Source organism: Leiobunum rupestre, chromosome 3 (genome assembly GCF_980474605.1).
Source record: "Leiobunum rupestre chromosome 3, qqLeiRupe1.1.hap1, whole genome shotgun sequence".
Taxonomy (NCBI): Eukaryota; Metazoa; Arthropoda; class Arachnida; order Opiliones; family Sclerosomatidae; genus Leiobunum; species Leiobunum rupestre.
Window position 1 is genome coordinate 5,836,317 of NC_143386.1, and position 26,804 is coordinate 5,863,120.

General features: G+C 36.9%; 1 protein-coding gene across 1 annotated transcript; it reads left to right on the plus strand.

Annotated features, from left to right (window-relative positions):
• The first annotated feature begins 10,295 nt into the window (after nucleotides 1-10,295).
• On the plus strand, nucleotides 10,296-11,654 carry LOC149949219 (uncharacterized). The gene is made up of 2 exons (XM_090169390.1): nucleotides 10,296-10,323; nucleotides 11,215-11,654. Exons 1-2 carry the CDS (start codon nucleotides 10,296-10,298, stop codon nucleotides 11,652-11,654), a joined length of 468 nt encoding a protein of 155 aa, XP_090025516.1.
• Nucleotides 11,655-26,804: the final 15,150 nt, after the last annotated feature.

Here is a 26,804-nt window from a genome sequence, read left to right on the forward strand (position 1 = left end):
TTTTGGGGTCCAGCCCAAGAGTTGCAGTCGAATGATTGCGTCCTTCTTGATACAGTTGCGTATATTTCATCAACATCTCCAACGGTAATATGTCATGATTATCAATATTTTTGCTTTAAATGGGCTGTAAGGATGGAAGCCAACTTTATGGTAGTTTGACTGTATATTTAGTTGGGTGGTTATCAGAGATGGGGGTGCTCTGAGCTTGAATGAGTGCGAATGCCAAAGTTTAAGCGGGAGTGCACGCGCTCTCTCTTTTACATTAGCATGCCCAAATCTGGTAGTAATACTAAACATTTTGAAAAAAATTCCAACTTTTTCCACTCCTTGAAAGCTGTTTTTGTGCCTGTCAGAATATGATAAAAAAAATTGTGTTGCTTTCTTTCGTAAGAATCTGCTGGATCTAGCTCACGTACATATGGCCAAGAATGAAATATTGGAAGAAAATTCTATTGATCAACCGCCACCCACAATGCAACCCCAAATATTAACAGTTACATCAAATACATTAAAATATAAACAAATCTTATATTATGTAGCTGGTGCGACCATCAAATCTGTATCAAGAAGCGTAAAGTAAAGTGTGGAATTTGTAGACGCTGCAGCTGTGAAAGGATCCTACGAAGAGATTAAACAGTATTTAAATGTAGAATTACCAAGCCTCGATATATCAGGCTGAGTAACCCAAAATAATAGAGGTGGGTTACTTTATGTGATAAATGATACATTTGAAATGTTTTTAGCAATTAACGGAATTGCCTCGAAATTTTACGGGATCCAAATCCTAATAGAAAACAATGTCAATGGGAAACAAATGGCTAGAGAAACTGTATTAAGTAATAACGAAGTCAAAACATGTTGGCAAAATTAATTAACAAAATCACGTTTCAAAGAAAATGACGAATTAAAAATAAAAATTTTAACAAAGCTCACGGAAAGTTTTTTAACCTTAAGAGGTAAAGGACTACAGCTATACACTCTTTTACGCGCGGCTTTCCCCCCATCAAGGACCCTCCCACGATTTGCTCCACAGGCAGCTGCCATAGACGTACTGCACGTAGCTCTACCGTGGAAAGTTCTTTCCCCCAAAACCCGTTCTCTCGCGTGTAGCACGGTATTGGCGACTCCCATGAAATACGCGCGTAAAAGAATCTATATTTAAGAGCCAAACACTTTGCCAAAGAAAACAAAAAATGAAAGTCTGCACCTTCCTTGAGAAAAGGTCTAAAGGAAACTATCAAGTTATATAGCCAATAATTGTTTTATAATATTTTGATTTAATATTCGAATTGTGCCGTATCTTTCAAATTAATATTTCCAGCAAAATATTAAACCTAATTAATTTTTAATAATTATAGTAAAAAAATAGTCTATAGTGCTGCCATCTAACAAGATATAACAGCATTCAATTTAATTCCAAATTAATTTAGTTCATAAATAGTAAAACGTTTTTCACTGTCATGGTAGTTGAAAATAAAAAGACATACTTTATGGCTAAAAAAATTTAATTGAAAAGTATTTTAATTAAAATTTAAAATAAAATCTTACTTCTGTACTTAAAATTAAAATAATGGTAATATTTCATGGCTAAAAACATCAATTAAAATTTAAAATAAGAGTAATATTTCATGGCTAAAAACATTAATTATGAATAAATTATTAATTGCAGTTTTAAAATAATTTTATTTTTATATAGCCCTTTAGGTATTTATCAGTTTGTTTAAAATTTTAAATGATTAATATAATTGATATTTTAATACAAAATAATTCTGCATTACTATATTTTAATAAATAAAATAATAAGTTCAATGAATATAATAATAGGAGGAACTTTGAGCTATTCTTTAAAGATATAGAAACGTTTAGTGGGAACTTACAATTGTTAGTGTAGTTGGCCTGTTTTACCCCATGTTTGAAAATATTTTACAGCCAGTCTCAAGACCATTTTACGAAGATTAAATAGAAACTTTTGAACAATTTAGTGACATTTCATCCATTATTTCGTGTTAATCAAAGTAGTCCTTCTATGTAAGTTCTATAATATAATATAATATCTTGCTTAGCTTCCTTTCTGCTGAACAGTGAAACTGTCTAATATTTTCAAGACAATTTTTAGAACATTTATTGGTAACTTAAGTTGGGCAATTTTATGGCAACTTTTAGACCTTTTATTTCAAACTGTCTCTTACTTTGGAGGCAATTTTTAGAATATTTATTGGAAACTGATTTGAGTGGGCAATTTTATAGTAACTTTTAGACGTTTCATTTTTGGTTTAAAACTTCAAGGAACATTCCATTTTTGAACCAACTTATAGGCAACCAAGCACAACTAATTTTGTTGAGTTTTCCCCGAAAAAACTCCACAAAATTAGTTGTGCTTGGTTGCCTATAAGTGGCTTCAAAAATGGAATGCTTATGTAGCTTATTGGTTGTGTGAAATATTTGTAAGGGTAACGGAAGGTTCGCTGTTTTTAAATGTCATTTTGGACCTGTATAGGTTTAAAATTTACTTTTTAGGTTTATTATTCATTACTCTCACTGAACGGTTCGCCTAAGGCTTTATTTTATATAGTGAAATTGTAATTCCAAAAGTAATATTTGGGGTGTATTCTCTGAAAGTAACGGAAGGGTTTGCTGTTTTTAAATGTCATTTTGGACCTGTACATGTTTCAATTTTACTTTTTAGGTTTATTATTCGTTACTCTCACTAAATAGTTCGCCTACTGTTTTATTTTATATAGTGAAATTGTAATTCCAAAAGTAAGATTTGGGGTGTATTCTCTGAAAGTAACGGAAGTTTTGATGTTTTTAAATGTCATTTTGGTCCTGTACATGTTTCAATTTTACTTTTTAGGTTTATTATTCATTACTGTCACTGAGCGGTTCGCTTAAAGGCACTATATCACCGAAAAAAAAATCGGTATTGACCTCACTTGTTTTCTAAAAAGTGATTCCATATTTACGTTCTGCATAGTGGCGACCTCGTATTTTTGCGGGAGTTTTCAAAATTACTTTCAAGGTTAGGCAAGGTGGGGGGATCGGCCGGTTTTGAAAAGGGGACAGCATGTCTTGAAGATACAGGAACCGAGATACCGAGAAGTGTACCATCCAAAGGGGGATGAACTGCTGGAGGGTAGAAACGAAAATTGGGCTATGAAAGTTTTCGACGGTCGCGCGGACCCGAGCGAAGAGGGCCCCTGGAGAGATAATCCTTTTTTTAGTTCCCTGGACCGAACAAAGAGCAACTCTTCCCTCGTCTAAATTCATTTCGAGGAATTTTTAAAACTAGCTTATCACCTAGAGAGTAAGAATTCTTCCGCAAATGCGAGATTGATATCTACATTTCGTCTACTGTATATAAAACATAGGTGAAATCCTCCGTATTGATTTTATTTTATAAAAATTTTAAAAATAAAATTGCGTTTTCAATGGAGTAAATAAGGCTTACTTTGGTAAAATAATAATTAATTTTATTGAAAAATAACACTTTACACTTGTTTACAAAGCGAAAGGGGAAGCCCCTGGAAGAAAGGCGTTCAATAAAAATAACTTTTATAGACACTCGCTACATGGCCCCGAAACTGGTCCTGGTAAGTGATTGACAACACAATAAAATATTACTCCAATCAAGAAATAAAAGTTTAATTTAAAAAAACTAAGAAAATATACCTCAAAACAACAATTATCAATAATAAAATATTTCATTGAAAAACAAATTCAAAAATATTCCCAAGGATATCCAAGGAAACTCAGCCAAGATGCAAGGCTCCTAGGGCTTCGTGCAGAGACTTTTGCAATTCCTGTTAATTTTAACAGGATCGTAATTTCGCGATCCTCACAATATATAAATTTCCTTTAAAATTTGGAATTCTCTTTACCTTACTCAATCTTGAGGGGTTTATAAAAATCTTCTTGCGAAAATCTCGGGGTGACGTCTTTCTAAAAGCTCTAAATATAATAATGTAATACAGTCAAGACAGTTATAAGTAGTATTATTGTTGCACGCGCTGTTCAATTCGTTAATATAAATTGACTCGCGTAATTTTGCAAGCTATGGAGGTTTAGCCTGGTTCTTCCACGACCAAGTAGAATGCGAAAGCTGTATATTTCCAGACCAAACACGGTTTATTAAAAGTTTATGAGTGCCGCTTTGGGTATTGACGAATTTACCACGCATTTACATTTGTATTAATTGTGGTATGATTAGCACGAAAAGAACTGGGCCATTCTACGTGAATTCACCCAAGTTACCATGGGTCAAGCGATTTTTTTAATATTTTGCACACAGTTTGGTCAGTATTTGAAACGACTAGTTCTGAGTTTTTAGCTAAAATTTCGTAGTAGTTAGTGAAATACGCCCTTACAACCACTAGCCCCGGTTTTTCGTGTGGCGCGTTTACGTAATAAGCCCCCCTTGAATTAAAGTTGAATATCTTTCTATCTAACCATTAGAAATTAATGAAAAAATAGTTTCTAGGGTAAATTGGGGTGCAAAACGTAGTAGTAGTGTTAATTGTTTTGTAGATAGCAAAGGTTATGAGTTAAAAGCGAAAATATTTGTGTTTTCAGGGCTAACGTACTAAACACTATAAGATGATGTGGAAATGTGATAAGTTGACATTTTAAGAAATATCTAGAGAGCTTACGAGCGAAGCTTTCCAATGATACCAAAAAACATACACTTATTGGATTTTGACGTAATTTTCCAAAACAAATACCGATTTTTGATATTTTGAAAATTTGCAATTTCTTTAAATGTCTATTGCATAGGCTCATAAATTGCATAACAATGCAAAATTTGTCATATAAATGTTTAAACAAGGAAAACTGGATTTGTCTCAAACTGACGATGAAGATCTTTAAATCATGGCAGTAAGGTCAAACATAGACAAAGGTTGTATAAAAACGTTATGTTACCACCATTATTGCGTGATGCTTACAAGATATTCATCACTGCAATTAAAATGTTGTGATCCATTTCAAGTGCACAAAAAACCAATACATGGTCCTACTCTTCAGAAGATTGTTTAATTATCAATCAAATCAGCGGAAAATAAAGTAAAGCCAGGTCAGAAACTCTGTAAAAACTGTTGCACTAGATTTATTACCCTAAAGACTTCCAATCCAGCTACAGTATCCTACTCGTCGCTCTGCGACATAACGGACAGCTTAGGAGAAGGAAGCCAACCACTTTCAAATCCAGAAGAGATAAAGTTAATAGAGCTAGAGACTTTGAACGAGTCCTTACAAATTTTTGAAACATCACCTATAAAGTTGCATGGATTAATGTCACATCAGCGACAGTAATATGGAAAACGTAAAGTTACGCAAACTATGGGTGGTATTAAAAGCAAAGTATTTAAAGTGCCCAATATTAGTGAAGAAGCTTCTGACCCGTGTTCTACTAGTTCCAGTGATTTTGATTCATTTATTAAAGAATTAAACAAAAAAATTGGAAATTCCAGTACAAAAGACAGGTTAAAATTACTCACTTTAGTCCCTAAATCGTGGTCGATAGCGAGAGTATCCAAAGAGTTCAATGTATCCGAACACATGACGAAAAAAGCCCGTACACTTAGGAGTGAGTTCGGAATTTTGCCAGACATAGATCAAAAACGTGGTAATAAATTATCTATGGATGTACAAGTTAAAGCTTCTTCATTTTATGAAGAAGATGATGTATCGAGAATTATTGTGTCCTGGTAAGAAAGAGTTTGTAACGATTCGACTGGATCGCACTAAAATTCAAAAACAAAAAAGGCTCCTTTTACCCAACATATGAGATATATATATACAATTTAAAACTATTCACCCAGACTTGAAAATTGGATTTTCCATGTTTTGTAGCCTTAGACCAAAGTGGTGCTTAACTGTTTCGTCCAAAGGAGTCCATAATGTATGCTTGTGCGAAATTCACCAAAATATAAAGTTTATGACTGTCGCTTTACCTGTTAAAGTTGATTATAAAGCGCTTATTTTTAAACAAGTTTGCAACATCGATGCGCGACAATGCATGCTTCATGGTTGCGAAAAGTGTCCTGGAAATTAGTTGTTTTCGAAATATCTGATGGTATTATTCGAAGAAGCCGAAGTAGACCACGATGATGAAATTTCGTATAAGTTATGGATACATGTAGATGGACGAACCAAACTAATTGACATTAAAGAAAGCGTGAATTTTGGTGAGCGTGTGCAGAAAGCGATTCCACATCATTTAATTAGCAAATCACAGGCTTCTTACCTAAGGAAACTTAAAGAAGAATTACCAGCAAACTACGTTGTGACTCTTCTAGACTTTGCAGAAAACTATTAATTTATTGTCCAAGACGCTGTCCAGAGTTTTCTTTGGGAAAATAGTCAAGCAACTCTGCATCCGTTCGTAACATATTACAAAACTGAACTGTTTAAGCTGTTGCATTGTTAGCAATGATATGGACCATGGTGCGGGGTCATGCATCAGATTTATAGCCCGGTCTACCGGTAAGATTGAAACCACACCACCGGAGGTCCGTCATCATAATGCCCTACGCCAGCGGGGTCAGTGCATTCTTTCATGAATATTTTCATTAAGTACCTCCTTACTTTTCTACCAATCTTAAAACATGTTCACTACTTCAGTGATGGAGCCGCGTCACAGTACAAAAATTGTAAAAACCTCTTAAATCTTTGCCACCACGAGTTCGATTTCGGCGTTACTGCAGAATGGAATTTCTTCACGACTAGTCATGGAAAAAGTCCGTGTGACAGAATCGGAGGAACTGCAAAGTATTTGGTTTCAAGAGCATCGCTTCAGAATCCAACAGAAAATGAAATTTCAACGCCTATTCGGTTCTACGAGTGGGCTGAATTAAACATTTCTGCTATTAAATTTTTTACGTTAGTAAAGAAGATGTCAAACAACATATAGAAACAATTGACGTTAGACTTTCAAAAGCATCAACAATTGTTGGCATAAGAAGCCACCACAGATTTGTGTAAATTTCGAGATAATGATGTACCCGATATCTGAGGATGAATTTGGTTATCGAGTTAAAGTAGCTCACGAAGAGTCTAATGTTGAAAATTTAATATCATTTCCAAATATATCTATTGGACAATATGTTGCTACAATGTATGATAAAACATGGTATATTACTTTAATACTTGAAACATTTAGAGAAGAAAATGACTTCTTACTAAAATTTATGAAAATAAATGAAAATACAAACAATCTCTCATGGCCTCTTATTGATGATATTTGAAACGTTCCTTTAAACTCTATTGTATGTTAAGCTTCTGATTCTATTGCCTCTAGTTCTAGAGCTAGAAAATTCAAACTTAAAGAAATTGATTGGGAATTAATTAAAACATTACTCTCAAAACTTGAATAAGAAACGGTTACATCTAGTGTTGTAATAGTTTTGTAAACCATTTTTTACGGTTTCATAATTAGTTTTAATACTAATTTAAATTTTCTAAAATTTCAACTTGATAAACAGTAATTTCTATATTGTTCACAATAAATATTTAAAATAACTATTTCATTCAATACTTTTCAATTAGTATGAAAATAATAACTTAGTGTTTAAATAAATTGCAAATTTTCAAAATATCTAAAATCGGTATTTGTTTAGGAAAATTACGTCAAAATCCGATAAGTGTATGTTTTTAGTTATCACTGGAAAGCTTCGCTCGTAAGCTCTCTTGGTATTTCTTAAAATGTCAGCTTATCACAATTCCACATCATCTTATAGTGTTTAGTACGTTACCCCTGAAAACTTACTACTTTTTCACCTTTAACTCATAACCTTTGCAATCTACAAAACAATTAACACTACTACTGCGTTCTGCACCCCAATTTACCCTAGAAACTATTTTTTCATTAATTTCTAATGGTTAGATAGAAAGATATTCAACTTTAATTAAAGGGGGGCTAATTACGTAAACGCGCCACACGAAAAACCGGGGCTAGTGGTTGTAAGGGCGTATTTCAATAACTACTACGAAATTTTAGCTAAAAACTCAGAACTAGTCGTTTCTTATACTGATCAAACTGTGTGCAAAATAAAAAAAATCGCTTGACACATGGTAACTTGTCTAGGTTAACGGTAATAGTTAGTGTAGGGAGCTGTTGGCTCGATCTCGTGGCATGCAGGGCTTTCCACCACCCTCTTACGCATTGTAACCCGGCCACCTAAATTAAGGGCTTCAAAAGTCGCATGATGACTTAGGCCTAAGGTGGGGCCTTGGGTATTAGCCTAGCTGATTTTTTTTTAACATCATTGGGTGAATTCACGTGGAATGGCCCAGCTGCCAACCTGACTGACGTCGTGAGTGCGAGGTCACGGGTGGTTGCTGCGAATTACCGAAAATAAAATAATGTTATTAAATTTTGAGAATATCATCGTAGTTGCACCTCCATATACTAACGAGGAGACTACCCGAGGTGATAATCGCCGATTTTGTTGAAACTAGGTGGGTATGTAGACCTTATGGTAACATGAAATTTCCCCAAGGGAAAAATTGCAATGGGCATTAGTTTTGCCATGGCAACCGAAAATGTTTTTGACAACACAGTGTGTATATTGTCCCATTGAAAATAACAATTGATCAATTTTTACATATTTTGATCAAATTGACCAAAATTCATCAAAATATCATAAAATTCATTTCATTTGTCAATTTTGATCTATGATATTTTGATGAATTTTGGTCAATTTGATCAAAATATGTAAAAATTGATCAATTGTTATTTTCAATGGGACAATATACACACTGTGTTGTCAAAAACATTTTCGGTTGCCATGGCAAAACTAATGCCCATTGCAATTTTTCCCTTGGGGAAATTTCATGTTACCATAAGGTCTACATACCCTCCTAGTTTCAAAAAAATCGATGATTATCACCTCGGGTAGTCTCCTCGTAAGTTAATTGAGGAAACTAATTTAAGTCACTATCCACAAATTAAGACAGTTATTGTCATAATTATGCAATATTTGTCTTACACCGACGAAGAACTTTAACCAAAAATCATGGTAGATAGCTTTTTGAATACTTATATTATAACTGATTTTTTCTTCGCCCGCTTGTTTTCAGCTTTACTGATTTCAATACATGTTTTATGTCAGACGATTTTAGGCAAATTGAAGGGTGGAAACCTTCATTTGAAGCTAGATATTTGGTCAAGCCGATGCCAGCAATCGGTCATCGGAGTCCACGCTCAAATTATTGACGCGGACTGCAATTTCCGTAAGCTTTGGCTGGCGTTTTCGCATTTCCCGGGCGCCTACTGAATCCGCGATCCTCCAAAAAATTCAGGCGGTAGCCATCTTTCGTAATATTTATTTAATTTTCATATATCGTGCTTCAGCGCTGACAACGCCTCAAATATCTCCAAGGCGATGAACATGATGAATGTGGTAGCAGATGCACAACTCCTTCCGACGCTCCATTCTGCCCGGAAGGGGGGTTTAATTGTTTACAAAAGGAAACACACGGGCGACAAACCGTCCAATTGTGGCCAACAATTTCCAGTCAAGATCAGCCATTTATCTACTAACAGATGACAACAATCCGACTGACAAACCTTAAAGATGTCTAAAAAAATAACTAAGGGCTAGACGTAAGGACTATATTTTCCTTGGTAAAGTACATTAAATACGTTATGCCCCAACAGCGCTATTATGGGTTTTTTTTTAAATTTCGGGTGTAAATGTTATGGTGACCCTAGTAATTACTGCAGCGATAAAAGTAGTCGAAACTGTAGTGCCGTTAAAAAAATTTCCAAACCACATTAGACCGATCCATATATTGCAACGCCGAGCAGCTATCTCTCCCCCTTTATTTTGGTAGGCTGGTAGTACGTAAGTAAAGGTGCGACGGATCACGGGATTCCCCCACTCGATCTGAATTTTGTTGCGGCTGAAGTAGAAATATCGCGTGAACAAGAAATGGATTCAGAGGTTCCCTAAATAAATGTGACTTCCACTGAAGATGAAAATTTTGATATCAGTGATCATAACTATTCCAAAAAGCCTAACTTCAACGTTGACTTTTCTCATTTCTTTAGTAGTCAGCCACTTCCAGAAACTGGGCTATAGCATTAACCAGTGAAGGTCTGTAGTTATCCAAGAAAAAAAATAACCAATGGTATCATTTTAACTATTACTCATAATCATGATCTTCAACTTACGATGCTCAATAACGCAGTAACATCGCATAAAGCCCTTCCTAACCTACTTGGTAAGATTTTTAACACCACAAATTTGTGTACCTTTTGGCAATCGCTTGAAAAATTGTACGTGTGTGCCTGGAATATGGATACTAAATTATCTGAAATTACAAGTGAGTAAAATGTAAAAACCTCCAATTTCAATTGGGTATCGAATGCTTATCAACATGAAAATGGACTGCTTTGTAACGAAAACCCATAGAAGGCGCTGTTCTATATGCCAAAAATTAAGGGAAAGCTTGAGAATGCTGAAGCACAGAAAACAGAAATTAAAATCAGTGAAGTTTTGTTAGAAAGTGGAATTGACTAAAGAAGAGCTTGTTTCACAGCTGAAGGAAAAGAGTACCATTGGATAAAACCTCCAAAAAAATTAAAACGTCCAAAACCAAAATGTGCGCTAAAAATTAAAAAAAATGGAACTACTGTTTCGGATGATGTTAATGATTCGTTATTAAACATTCTAGAAGCTGAATTGAAATAGAAAAAGGCTGATAATTCAATTCAAAATGTTTTGGGGAATGGTGCTGATCTTCGTTCACTTCGAAAATGTTCATGCACGACGCCGTGGCTCTTGATGTGATAGTTCGGATGAGTAATACTAAAAAGTTCAAACTTTCTACGGTCATTTTAATTTTCCTAATGCAGACGTTCATGGTATCGTATATCGCGTGTAAGATAATACGACCCATATTTCGAGATGACTGGGATGTTGGCATTTACCTCGTGTTACTTTATTTGTTCCAGCACCAGCGCGGAAAAACCAGAAACGTGTTCTGGTTCGATAAGGTTGACTCCTACGTAGATGCTTATTTTGACAATATGGAACCCGAACAACCTGCAATGTCCGTAAATAAGTTGTTCATGCAATGCGGCAAGTCCTTCGTAACCACGCTTTCGGATGTCAGCCATCCTTTAACTTGAAACAAGCGGAATACGGCGTGGTTTCTGAAGGCCTTTTTTGGGTTTAATCAATATTATCGATGTCCGCTCTATTGTCGTGGAAGTTGACAATTACTTAGCAGCAGACAAAAGATTTCAGAACCAAATTCGAAAATTCCGAAGAGACCCGGCTTTGTTTGAGAAATTTAACGACGTCATAGAGTCGTATTTGAAAGACGGAATTACGGAATACTCTGAAAGCGAAAGGCCCCCTCGGAAAAAGTTTTATCTGCCGCACCGAGAAGTCGTGCGAGAAGACAGAACCACGACTAAAGTTAGAGTCGTTTTCGACGCGTCGTCTCACGGCGCAGAATTTCCATCACTGAACGACTTCCTTCATCAAGGTCCCACATTAAACGTTGATTTATTGGGAATTCTCATTGAGTTCAGAAAGTTCAAATTTGCGTTCACCGTTGATGTCGAAAAAGCAGCTGCATTTCTCCAAATTAGATTATCGAACGAAGATCGAGACGGAACAAGATTTTTCTGGATCAAAGGCCGATAACTACATCCTAACCAAATGGAGACAGTGGTATTGCGTATGAAGAGAGTTCTATTCGGGATCAATGCTAGTCCATACCTACTCGCAGCCACTATCCGTCATCACATAGGAAAGTTCAAAGATCCATACCCAGAAGCTTACGAGCTATTAAGAGATTCGTTACACGTTGATGACCTCATAGAAAGGTCGGATGAAGAAAAGAAAGCCTTTCAACTTGCTGGAGAAGCGAAATTCATTTTAAGTAAAGCCGGACTGCCACTGCGAAAATTCTAAATGATCCACTAAAACCCGAGAGCGACAACTCCGAGACGAGAAACGTATCTTTAAAGGTTTTAGGGATAACCTGGCGTCCGGAGAAATATATATTTTGCTTCGACGTCCGTGACCTTGTGGAGTTCGTGTCACAAAGAAAAAATACCAAGCGCTTTATCCTCCAAGCGTCGTCGAGAATATTTGATCCGGTCGGTTTTCTGTCTCCCTTTATAATTCGAAAGAAATGGGATGAAGAAATACCGACTGACCTTGCGCCGCTATGGGAGACTTGATGTTTGGAGATCAATCAACTGTCCACGATAGAAGTTCCGAGGCACTTCGGAGAGAGCCAACCAGGGGAGCTCCAACTACATTGTTTCACCGATGCCAGTGAAAAAGCATTTGGCTCCGTCATTTATTTTCGATCCGTAGTGAAGTATGGCATAGTTGGAACGAGTTTAGCACTTGGAAAAGCACTTGGTTTAAAGCTACTAACAAAAAGTAAGATATTCTGAGAACACGCTTCAATTTTCCGTGCAGCGAAACGAAAACAAGACGATATAAAATTAGCCGGTGAAAAATGTATGTTAGAGGTCTATTGTGGTCGAATGAACGAAGAAATTCATGAACTAAGGTTTCGAATTTTCAGAGGAAAGGTTGGAAAATCGAAAAAAGAAATAAACCCTGAATCCTTGCCTCCTACATTTAATGCGCTTAAGTATCATAGCTTCCGAGTTTACTTACAAGTCCAGTATTAGCTGGGAAATACGTTAAACCCTTTAGAATGGGGCTGGAAACTTGTAAATGATGTATTAACGCCAATAAAATCAAACGAATCCATGGCTCCAAGCTACCTCTTAAATGCCATTCGATGCGGCTGTAAAACTGACTGTTCGAATAACAAATGTTCATGTGGAAAAACAATTTGGAGTGTAATATGGCATACACCAATTAAAGAAATATGCGTAAAAACTCCCCAATGGTCGACATGTTTGCAGAATAAATATTTTTTGACTTCATCAATAAACGTTTCCCTAAGAAATCGATTTTTTTCCATCATTAAATACAGATAGAATTGTGTTTCCAAAAAAACACGAGTGTGGGGGAACATTTAGACTCGCGCAACTTGTTAACGGCTAAACGAAGCGATATTTACTAAAGAACCTTAATTATAGATAAGAACGTGCGCGTTCTAAAAATGTATTTGGGTATCAAATATGTTACACAGAACTTGAGCTACAGGCGAATAATTACTTTTAACACCAAAAAAGGTGCAAAAAGGGGGAAGGCAACAAGGTAGAGCTGCATACCTTTTTTTAATGAAATCAGCGAATTATTTTCATCTAGAACTGTTGAAGTAATTGCTCAACGGCAAACAGCAAAGCTCCCGAAAGGATGACGACGAGGATAAAATTACGAGAACTGGGTTATTTACAGAGTTACAAGATAACTTTAAAGTTAGAACTGTACTACCGAAATGAGCGAAGCTAATGAGATAAGTTACAATAATAAAGCAGTTATTACATACGCATTAATAAAAACATGATTATCGGGTTATTTAGTAAAAAAGGCGTTTCCCGATAATCTATCAGGGTAAATGCATTGCGGGTCGACAGTCCTCATCGCATTATTTCCAACAAGAACCAAAAATAAAAAATTATCGCAATTTGTTCTAGGTCAAACCTTATATCGACTGTACTATAGTGTTTCGACGTTTTACCTCTTTATGAAATATATTGACGAAAACTGTCGGCGGAATAAGGAGGGGGGGGGTTAGGGTACATTCAATGTAAATATACTCATATAATTATTTAATTAAGAACGTCAGTTAATTAAATTAATCAAAGAGTGAATACGGGACTATAGGTATCGTGGGCGCCAAGCTCATCGAGTTGATGGCTCAGACACTTATTTTACTAGCGAACAAACATTGGTTGTTTATCCACGCATCGACACTGGTCGGGAAATCAGTCCAATTAATGGCAGTTACAAGGGAATTTTAGCCAGGCTTGCGGCGGATACTGCGTTTATTTCGCCTGGTATGTAGATGTAGCGGAATTAGGATGTTTAATATTTTATCAAGATTTACAACAAATAAAAATGTCAATGATGGAATAATTTCCGAATTTATTTAAAAAGATAATTACCTCTCCGAGGGGACTATGTCCACTAGGAGGGGTTATTTTAACCTCTCCGACGGGACAAAGTCCCCTAGGAGGGGTTATACAATCACCGTGTCTGTCTGTGGATCTGTCTGTCAAGCCTGCGAACGCGTTCGCATTTTCGGGGCAAATGGTAATCGCTGCGTACGCAGTTTCTGGAAATTTCTGCGTTCGCAGTTCCTCGAAGGGTTGGCAATACCACCGTGTGACGGTGAGCGTTAACGGATTGATTTGCGGTTGGGTTTGGTTGGTCTTTTTTCATCAACGCTCACCGGATATTTCGTTATTGTTATGTTGTAGGTCGTGAATGTTGAGTTCGTGTTGTGACTGTTGAGTTTGTGTTATGATGGTTGTGAGTGTTGAGTTTGTGTTATGATGGTTGTGGATGTTGAGTCTCTTGTGTTTGTATGGGCGTTTTCTCTCCAACTTCTTCTTAATGACTTTGGGACGGACCGAGTGCTGAGTGTAATGCTACCTCTCAACGTCCAATGGCACGAGTTGTACACGGTATTCGTCTTAGTAACAATTTGCGATTTTTTGGCGGCCGAGAATCGAACCCGGGTCTGCCTCGTGCAAGATATGTACTCTAACCACTCAGCCACCAACGCTTGTTAATTCACGGTGTTTTTCTAAAAAACAGCTTTGGCGAATGTCCTTAACAAAGTTATAACGTTGGGTACTATAATTTATTCAACATCATTTTAGATATTTATAAATTAAATTAATCTTATATTTAATTAAATATTTATAAATGATATTAATCTTATATTTAATTAAATATTTATAAATGATATTAATCTTATATTTAATTAAATATTTATAGATTATATTAATATCATATTTAATTAAATATTTTAGTATTTTAATGTAAAATTTGATCGCGATCAGGAATTGAACTCGGGTCGCATTGTTACAATGCGGATAGTTCACCGCCGAGCCATTGACTTCCTTAGGGAAAATATTCTAGTAAAGGAACAATTATGATTATGAACTAAACGGATTAATAGAATATCTGTATATATTGTTTATTGAATGATAATTATTCAAAACTCCCGCGGAAACTATATCAAAGTAATAATATAGCGCCACCGTGTGGAGAACTATGAATCAAACCGGGTAAAAATATAATCTCTTAAATTTTTCGAACTTTAGTCAAATCTTGACGGCTCTAAAAAACGCCAAATAAACGTATATAAAGCCTTTGCCGTCAATAAAGAAGATTTAGTCTTTCTTAGTTCTTGGCTGTCAGACGAACTACTACAGGACGGGGTCCTGGTGTCGGTCAAAAGTTATGAGGTAACTTTGCGGGTTTAATTAGTATGTTCGGTCTTCGGTCAAGAAAAGAGTTTAATTGCGATTCATGTTTGGAACGTGAGTGAATGGACTTAAGTGTATGAACAGTGCGTGTTTAAGACTGAAAGTGTTAAAGTAATTGTGAACTAACTCAAGTCAGCTGTAAGATAGATTGTTTTTATTTTTTGAATTGGAATAACCTAATTATACCCTTGAAATTATCAACTCAACCTGTGAGGCTAATTAAGTAGATTGGAAGTAATTAGTAGCGAACAGCTCTCAGCTGTTAATTAAGAAAAGAGTTTATAGTAAGGTAGTTTGAATTTAGTTAAAATTACTCAGTATAATTTATGATATTTACTTAAGTGTAAGTAGGTTTTGGTTTATTTTTCAATCACGATGAACTAAGACAAATCTAGTCTTAGACACTTGAGTACCAGTTCTGTACAATTACGAAGGAGGGATATATATTGTTGGGTTATTGATGCAAGTTAAATCTAAAACGTTCCATAGACTATTCCGAATAAAAATAAACATTTATAATATTGCATAATTCTGGTTGCCATTTTATTTTCTAATCACTCACCCACAACATTAAAGTTCTGGCAATCCCGAATCAACTAAATTTTCGATATAACGGCGACGGGAAATTATTATAGTAAATTTATCGCGCGGCCTTAGGGAATATTCTTTTAACAAAATTTCGATAAATTATCGTTTAATTAAAATCGGCCCGATTCCGTTAAAATTATAAACCAAAAAGCGAACGGTAGTTATAATACCCTCTGTAGATATTTCTTTCATTAAAATTTGCTTTGTATTATATTCAACTGACAAACTTGTACTGTAAAAAGGGTTCAATTCAATTGTGCATTGTTATAGTACGTCTAACTCACTGTTGTAACTACTTAACTTATGATATTCTGAATAAATTAAAATTGGTCGTTTCGTCTCAATTATTTTAATTATAATTAAAATTTTATACCGGGCGGGATAGTGTGATTGCAGGAAACAAACTTTCATAAACATCATCCAGGCACTTTTCGCACGGCCATGGTATTTGGTGTTCTATGACATTTTCCCGCTTTTAATGTCCAGTATGATTTTATAGAAATGGTCCTTGATCCATAACAGGCATTAACCCGTAATTATCCTCTTATGGTCAAACTCTGCGTATTTGGCGAGAGTAGTTTTCAATTTCCGACCTTTAAGGAAATTCCAAAGATAAGCCAAACATTGTTTGGCACGTAGCCTCGTATGATCATCTTTGTAATTGAGAAGATCCTGAGTGCTTAGTTTCTAATATAAAAACTCATCAGTTCAATTTCTCCGACTCCCATTGGCACCGGATCCTAAGGAATCTTTTTTTTCTTAACTTTGGATTTTACATTTTGCCGATTCTTCACTTCTTTTTTAATGAAGTCTTCACCCGACTCGTTATGGGATCGCATACAGTATTCAACGAAATGAGTAGCGGCGTCTTTGTAAGGCGAAGGAATCGCCCCAAAGGATATTGCACAAAATCAGTTGTTCGTTAGCTTATGAACGCGATGTGTGTTTCTGAGAAGCTGAATAAGTTTCCACCCATGACCGTGGTGCCAATTTTACGCGGGAGTAAATTTCACGTTGGGCGTTAAATTTAAATTGTCCGAATAAGCTTTTCCCCACCCCGGAAAGCATGTGCACAACTGTATTTTTCACGTGTGCTAGTTCAAAAAGTTATTTTATTTCAGACCCGGCCATAATATAGCCCAATGTTCCTAGATACCTTTGCCTGCTCATCAATTAACCGATACATGTGATAGTTCTTTCGTATAATTAATATCACACACAACAACAGTGACCCAGCTTGCCATTTTAATTGAAAATCAATTTGCTTATCCACCGAGTCCATGCAAATAGAAAACCCGTATATCCTACGCGATCATATTCATGCTTGGATTATAACAAGCTCGACTGAGATCTCGTATCTTCTAATATTTCTTTTGGGCATCCGTTATCTCTCATGCAATTTATTGCCTCTTTTCTTACTCCAGTTTCATCAGTTGTAAAGAAATCATCATTCGTTCAATATGAATTTTTGTCGATAAATACAATGCGGTGTCGGAATTATAATATTAAATATAAAATTAAATGACACACTTAGCCTTGGTAAAAACGTGTTTGGAAAGTTGCAACTATTCAAGGAGCATAATTTCAGCAGCATTATTTTTCTAAGCCGAATAACGCTTTTTCAAAGTGCCATGAAAGAACACGTCATTCTGTTCGTCAAACGCGAGGTAGGCCTTGTTCGGTGCATTGGCAACGATATACAACCGATCAGATCGAAGCTCACACTGCCAACATCGATGTCAGTTGCATCACAGAAGAAAAAATGGATGACTTCCTAAACCAATTTCCGATTCAAACCATCTTAAAGAGAGAAGAAATATAACATTGCCCAAGGAATCCCAGAGATCATGGACTAATTAACAACAGGGGCGGTACGGCGCTAGAAAAAAGAATAAGCATCGACGCACTCTAGCGGGAAAAACAGCAAATGCTTGTATAGGCTGGTGATTCAAAATAAGCGGTGGAATAAAGAAGCTTCCTAGTAATGCTTGGAATTTAAAATTTGAACCACGAGATTACCATGCGCTCTTTTAAATTAATCGTCGTAAAAATGTAGAATGTCGAGCTTTTCCGATCATACTTATAGTCAAATTTTCTGCTTACCATCTGGAAGCAATTTACAAATTTGTAACGGTAATTATTATTTTCATAATTTAATATTATTCATAAATATATATTTTTGTACCATGTCTTAGTAGTTGTTAACCTTTTTTATGATGAATAACTTAGAATCGGAGGTGGAAAACTATACCATTTATACTAAAATAATAGCAATAATTATACTTATTTAACGTTATAACATGGATGGTTATGAGACACGTTTGGGGCATCCTTTGTAAACAACAATCTGAAAATTCAAATAACAACCGCTAAAAATCAGTTTCCAGTTTAAGACGTTTGAATCACCAGGATAAAAAATATATGCCTGGAAACGCCAGTTCCGCCGCGGCGTTATATTTGAATTGAAATTTATCTAATTTAGTAGTAGTAGTAGTAGTATCTTGAAGTTTTGCTTCGTAATACCGAACCCTTAATTGGTTTTTCTATCGATTGGCGTTTATATACTCCAAAATTAGCTGTTGTTTGTTTTCAACCTGAAATTACGTACCATTAACTGTCCAGCGCTATAAAATGCACGATGATTAATTTCGAATAAAAGCTTCAGTTTTTGATCCTCCACAGTTTTCAGGATTTTGGATGTGATGTCAACGGAGTCTGTCTTTGTTTTCCTGTTGGCCGTTGACTTTCGCTTGAGAACCGTTATTAGCCTACACCTAAAAATATCTTGGCGCCACCCTAACAATCTCGTTTATGAACCTCCGGTAGTTAGGTATAAAAAAGACGACACCCGAAGTTAAAGAATCCTCAGTCTTCGAAATTCTGCTTAGCCCTCTTTGTGGTACCAGTTCTGTCATCACCGGAGGTATATTTTCCTAGTTTTCTAATAGTGTTTTAGAAGTATATTTCAAAAATATTTTTTTATTAACTAATTTATTTAATTCGCTCTCGCGCTTAGTTTTTTTTTGTTAACGACGAGGAGATCGTAATCGACGTGGAATACCTAATTGGTCTTGATGATGCTGGGGCCAAGCAGCAGGGAAACGCGAACATTAAGGTTTGGGTTCGTGTGGTAAGTTAAAAAGGGACTTAGTACACAAATCGATGTAACCAGCGTACAAAAGTTAACTTAAACAGTATTTAAAGTCCCTTCTGCTTGGTATTGTGCCTGTTTCCCGGGGCTAGTAGGCCACACTTGGAAGCTCTCTGGCGCTCTTTTAACTCATCGTAGGAAAATGGGGAAAAAAACAGGCATACTTCTCAACTTACCCCTTACAACTCCTTAATTTTATTTCATATTCTGTAATGATAATTTTGAAAACAGCCAAGGATGTTAATATTGAAAATCTTGAAAAAGGTAAAATATCCTACTGATATTGCGATAATTTTACAACAGACACTAAGTTTTTTATTTTAAAACTTGAATCTTCTAAACCAACGGGAATTTTTCCAAAAGATGACAAAAATAGGTCATTTTCAGTAAATTATTACTTAACTATTATTAAATCCGGAATAAAAGTGAGTAGACAGTGGCGATTCCATTCTATCAAACTAAGATTCCGGGCCGAGCTGGTTTTTTTTTCTGTATTTACTATAAAAGGAAATTAGAAAAAAAAGGTATCAATGACTGGCTAAACTTATTTTTTAAAATTAAAGACCATGAGAAAAATAGTAGGCATGTTCAATTATGTAATGTAAAAGAATTGTGGAAAAACAATGAAAGGATTGAGGAGACGAAAGTTACTTATGGAGGAAAGTGTTAGAACGGCTTATTAAATTCATTCTAAAACTGACGAAAAATTATCAACCATTAAGAGGTTATCGTGAGATTTTATCTAGTACTTATGTTGTTTATTTTACTACTTTAGCATAAAAATATAAGACTTAAATATACCAAGTACTGACCGACGTCTAGAAAGGTAGAAATGGTCAACCCAAAAATAAAGTGATGTCGGAAAAATAAGTAAGATTTAAACATGATAACAATACCAAATGTTTAATAGCCAAAAATTAAGTACACATCTATCCACCGTACTATTACAAAAATACAGAATATTGTGGAATCTTCCACGATATTATATAAACAACAGTCTCTCACGCCTATTTAGTCAAGTGTTAAGAGTTCAAATTAGCAAAAACTGGGAATAGCTATAAAGTCAAAGTTCAACGACGTTGAGACAATTCCTTTAGAGCACGCACCAAAATAACATGGTTAAACAAAATAAATAATTATATAACACAAATGTTTTTTATCAGTTCTAATTTTCAACAGTAACTTTCATATTTAACGCGTGATCGTATAAAAAAACTTAGTTCGAATTATTTTTGCGAGGAAGACGCATTCTGATGGACGCATGGACGTCTTTTGTAGAACAGTTTGTTACACGCTCCGCAATAATTTGACGTCGTGCATTGGGTACATTTTTTGTGAAATTGTTTGCAGTAAGGCTATGGTAGACTATTCTAGTATTTGATTTAGAAAAGTGGCCTAGCCTAAGCCACCATCGATGCATTCCGTGTCGTTTCGAAACTTTTTAAAATAAAATTGCTTTCATTCAGAGTTGAAAGCTTGGAAATTAGATTTTATTCTAATAATAAGGCCGTTTTTTTCTTTCTTAAATAAAATGTCTGAAAGCGCAGTCGTCACCATTGCAATAAAACGATTCGCCTCCGCAAGAAGGAAATTAAATTCAACTCCCCGAACAATATTCGCACGTATTTCTATAATTTTAAAAAACCGCAAGAGATTAACCATGTACAGACCTTATCTATACATGTAGGTACTAATGTAAAAAAAACTTGCATAACCGCGAGCAGAGACATTTTTCTAGTTCAAAAAGCCTATTGTAGTGTCGTTCGCAAGCTCCAGAAATATGGCTTGGTAAATCCCAGCAGAGGGTTGACCGGTAAGCTCTCACGAGGCGAAGATGAGAGATGCGATTTTCACCTTTAAATGATTCAAAATATCTAAACGATCATCATTCTAAAAATAAAATACGCTCCACTTAGGTGATGACTTTCAAGCTCCCGAGTAATATTATCAGTATAAAGTCATAATCCACATAAGCCTAATAACCAAAACTACGCTACTAAATCCTATTCTCCAAAACATATTTTTTTATGATTTCCAGTTTCACCAATGATTAAATTAACTAGCGTAGGTAAAATTTTGGACAACGCGTTAACGGTAGAAACAGTACTAAATTGTCGCACCCTTCACAAAATCTAGCAGAAACTTTATGTTATTACTAAATGAAATATCTTAAAAAATAAAGATAATTGAATACGCGCCTAAGAAAAGACTACTGCCGATTTAAGCCGGTCATCAAAGGAGAAAGTCGCCGGGTAAATTTCAATATCGAAATCAAAATTTTTAGACTTACTAGCGAAAACTAGTGGATTGATTCGTGTCCAACGGTGTAGAGCTGTGTAATTTAGGGTTTTTTTTTATCCTCCACGCCAGCAAGACGACGAATGTTTGCAAATAACTGGGTGAGACGGAGGGATCGGGTAAAGCGGAAGGGAGGCTTGGGATCGTCTAGTTGTCATATGGTGGAGAGAAAAACACTTTCGTTATCATACCCCCGCTAACCCCATCATAGAAATAAACCAAGAAAAAAGCACCTACGTTTTTAATCAAGATTTGTTTATCAAAATCAGGTTAAAAAAATCAGGGTTCGTGCGATTTTTTTTCTTAAATCCCTGTTTTTTTCCAAGTCACCCTCACCAAATTATCGTTAATATCCCTAACCTTTATTGGTTATATTCACGATCTTTGATTATGGGTAATTCGCCTTCCTTCCACGAGTTATGTAATCCTTCGCTGGAGAAACTAGAAAAGTAATCCTTACAGTGCGTCGAGTACAGCCCGGCTTTCGCGAGTTTCCTTTTGTCCAAAAATCACCGGAAAGTCATCGGTGAAACTTCGGAGTCCGTTGACTTCAAAATTCATGGTGCAGGATAGAAATGGGGTGGAACGTCCGACTTCGACCGCGGCTAAGTGACTTATCTTTGTTTGGTTGAAGTAGCTTTATTCGTAAGGCAGACTTGGCAAAGTGTCTAGGATTTTCAAACCACGCACTATATACTAAATCGAAGTTCCGGCCAGGTATTTTCACATAATAGGGGCCTATCAAAGGTTGCACCGCCTTTAGGTATGGGGTTAATAGGACATATATAGCCAATATCTTTGCTTACACTTCACAAAAAAGTATAAAAAGAAAATGATAGCGGAACAGCTTGGTAACGGGTTTAGAGCTGTATGTTTGCGTACGTGTAATAACTAGTCGGGGTTTTCAAAAGTGAAATGCCGTTTACGTAAAAAAATAAAAATACACGCAATGAGATAGAAAAAAACCACACACACACACGCATTGTTGAAATTATCAAATGAGGTTACAAAGTTAAATATATTAAATGGTAGGGGCGTACATTGTTTAATAAGGAAGAAACGTTTAACGCTATTACTATAATTGAACCAATAAAAAACACGTTCAAAGTCAATTTATAATTCTTCATCGTCAGTGCTGGAAAATATGGTCGACGGATCGGAACTATACTGCACGTCTTGGATTGCGAAATCGCTGTCGACGGTTTTTAGAGATTTTTCGTAATCAAAGAATCAGCTCCCGAACTTGAGTGCCTTTTCCTGAGCGCAGGCAATTTGGTCGCTGTAGAACCCCTTGTGTATTTCGCATCGCCGGAAATGGGAGTATTCGCCGATAATGGCGTTTGCTTTTAGACATCCAATGCCAGCCAGTACCGTTACCGAGCGGCCTAGGATCTCGGAGATGAATATTGTCTTATCCTTGGCGAAACGGCAGTTGTTCGGCATTGTCTCAAAGTATTCCATGCATATTTTTCCCGATCCCAAAGGTTACGTGAAAGAATTTCCGGCGGTAATAGGGTTTTTTTTGTACGGACGACGGAACGTCGCGTGCTGGGAAACCGAGTATGCTTCAACGGACGCGACGCGTAATTCCTTGATCTCAAAGTCTTGATGATCCAGGGACGTATTACGGCCGAGTAAATATTCAAAGTGTATTACAACGGCTACTGTAATTTGTTAGATTTAACGTGTAGTGTACGAAAATAATAACTGAAGGGTTATAGCTAAAAAACTTCTGTATTTAGTAGTAATAACAGACAAAATGGACGAGCAGTCAGCGGCGAATTAAAAACTCCGAGGTGGAGATAAACAAAAGAGAGGAGCGTTCATGTGACTGAATTTATATAAACAAAAATATCGTTCTCTCTTAAGCAATCGTTTCGCCATCTAGCGTTACGAGCCCAACATAAATATATAGCTCTAACATTCCCCCTTGTTGGCTTTGGAACGTTCTGCATTAATTCCGAATTTTTGTCAATGTTGTTCAACATAATTTGCATCCACGGGTTTCTTTAGCATGTCCGCGAGATTGTCAATTGTTGGCACGTACTCGAAAGAAATCTTCTTTTCTTCCACCATTTCTCGCAGAAAGTAGTATCTGAGGTCGATGTGCTTACTTTGATCTGCTGTGGTTTAATTTTTAGCCAAGCACATGGCTCCTTGGTTGTCTACGCGGATATCGAACGGCTCACGCACCATATTTGATATACCGATTTCCGTTAGTAGATTGCGTGAAAACAGTGCTTCCTTCGACGCCGCGCACATGGCTAGATATTCTGCTTCTACTGTTGACAGTGCAGTGGTTTTTTGCTTCTTACTGCACCATGAAATTGCCGTGCCACCTAGAAGATACAGATATCCACTGAAAGACTTCCGGTCCGTTACGTCTCTTCCCCAGTCGGCATCAGAGTATGCAGTGACGTTTACCGAGTTGATTCTGTAAGTCAGTCTATTTTTCTTCGTTTTCTGTATGTAGCGCAAAACGTGTTTCACGCAGGACCAATGTTCCTTCGTAGGCCGTTCATTGAATTGACTTAGGAAGGCTGCGGTCTTGTCGCTCCAGCTAGATACAGTATACTTCCTACTGCTTGCCTATATGGAATATCTCTAGCTGTTGACTGTTCATTTATCCAATCTTCTACAGAGATTTCTTTCAGTTTAACTCCTGGGTCTATTGCTGTTCTTACGCCTTTCGCTTCGCTCATTCCAAACGTCTTCAGAATCTCTTCAGCGTATTTAGTTTGATTGAGAGAAATAGAACCGTCTCCAATGATTGATCCTACCAACATCCTCAGTTATCACAAAGCAAATAAAACAGAAAAACTATGCTTTTGGTAACCTTATTGTACCAACAGAAGCATTCTTGAAATTTGTAACGCAGACCAATGAAGTTTTTGACACCAGTTTTCAATTACTGTCTCATATGAAAAATGTAAGAGGCCGCTTAGAAAGACGTATTGAAAAAAAGTGGTTTGTTGCTCCAGACAATTCATCATGCGCAGGTACATTTCAAACCATGATAGGTTTTTTCATTGAGTTTTGTATTCACAGCGCACTGAAAAAGCAAGATATCGACCATGAATACGCGTAATCTCAGAAAAGATTAGACAGAAAATTGATGAAAATTCAACACTAAATACATACCCAGGAATTTCCAGGAAAACCATTTTTCAAATAATTTCATCCTCATTCAAACATAAGCGTAAACAATTATTCTTTCCATGTTATCAATTTAGGCCTTGGTCATTTTGTACAGTTTTCCATGAATTTCTTTAATTTATTAAAAGTTAGTGGTTGTCATAGTACAAAACATAATAAAATAGTAAAATTTCTTGTCCTCACTAATGATATTTTTCATGAAATGTCTTTTTAATAATAAAATTGACCATCGGAAAATTTAGAGAAAACACTTTCCGGATCCTTACATATTGTAATGAAAGTATGAAACTCGTTCACTAGCGTCATCGCGTTTTGGGGACCTGAACTATCCCCCATGAAGCGCGCGCTTCAAAAATCTCTTACAAATTTTAACATTACGGGAATAGGAAGAGGCGCCTCTCATAGCGAAGCGGCAACTTTACCCTCTCTGGCCGAAGCGAGATGGTTGACAATGCATCGGCTTTTTCGATGAAAAACGGTCTTAAAGTTGAGAAACTCTTGGGCTATTTATGGGAAATGGAGGGAAGCGCGAAAGGGGAAGCTCTGGGGCGTCCGCGGGACGAAGTGAAGGCCACTGAGGGCACGGAGCATTGGAGTCCGGTTTTGGGGTCGGGACGAGAAAGGTTCCGCGAAAAACGAGCGAGTCAAGGCTGGAAAGAAAAAGAGTATTTTTCGCGAGTTACGAAATAACGTTGGATATTTCAGAATAAATCAGTGTATTTATTTACGGCTACCCCTCACATTTTGGTGTCAGAAGTGGGATATGACACAGGTGCTCTGTTACGCCTGATACAAGTACAAGAAAATCCACCGTAAACCAGCGCTTAGAACAATGAAAAAGAACCGTTATGACTAAACCGTACGAAAAAAAATAAGGTAGAGACCCGATCGGAAGCAAAACGGATCGAAGCATCGAGAATTAGTTCCGAAGAGAACCCAGGAAGACGGATCCCGTCGAGTATTCAGTCCCGAACATGGCCTGTAGTTCAAACCCAGGTATGCACATTCCATATTTTTCGGAAGATTTTGGAGAGTCAGCCGGGGTGTGGCTAGTTCAATTTGACAGACTGGCAACACATGAAATGGACAGATTCGATGAAACCGAGTGCCGCCGCTAGTTCCTTGCTAGCTAACAGCACGGCCTATAATTGGCAGCGGGTTAGAGGAGAGAGCTGTAAGGAATTTAAGGAGTGGACAGAAAAGTTTTTTGGAAGCCTTCCCCAAGAGATTTTTGCCTGAGAAATGGCTCTTTCAAATGCGTACCCGTAAACAACAACCAAATGAATCGACCGAGCCTTACGTTTTCGCCAAGCAAGACTTGTGTAAACGGGGTGGTTTAAGTCCAGACGATCAGGAATCGATTCGCCACCTTCTCCTTGGCTTAGCTAATCGAAACCACGCGGCACTTATAGGAACGGCAAAATATCAGACTTCGAATGAAGTCCTAAGGGCCGCCACCCAAATGGAACAGTCGGACCGCTTCCACGCTTTGGGAACGTTTGCCGCTCCAGTTCCTTCAGCGCCGTTTATTGGTCAAGGGGTAAACACATACGGCCCGGGCACAGTTAACTGGTACCGAACGCCCGTGCCGTACCTAGGAATAGCGTACAGCTCGTATCCCGTCGTCTTGCCCGTAATTCATCCTCCCAACCTTCCAACAAAACAATCAGAAAACACACCGAAAACCGGATCTCAGGACAGCCGGGCGGATGATCCGAAAGTTACGAACCTAGCGGATAAAATAGATAAATTGCAAATAAATATCGAATGCATGGAAGAAGAGCGTAGAAGGGATCGTAGAGAAATAGATCAGTTGACCTATCGAGCACCACCACCAACACAATGGAATTGTGAAAGTCACCAAGGAAGAGGGTTGTGGAGCTCCTATAATTATCGGCAGGATTTCAGCTGGCGCGGGAATGCCCCTCAGTTCGGAATCAGCAGATTCAGCCGGGCCGTGTTTCGGGAAATGAGCGTTCGGGAAACGAAGGTAGGGAGCGCCTACCTAGTGCGGGAAACGACCAGTCGGTTTCGTAGAAGAGGTTTCGGAGCTGTCAAATTTAATTGAACCATCGCCCCAACAAAACGCGCAAAGAAAGTTACGTAGTGCCAGTGGTGGACGCTGTTGTATTCGGAATTGGTAGTATCTAAACTTTGATAGATACGGGCGCGAGAAAATCGGTAATAGACGAAAATATTGTTGTATACAACGATTATCTCAGGTTCCGC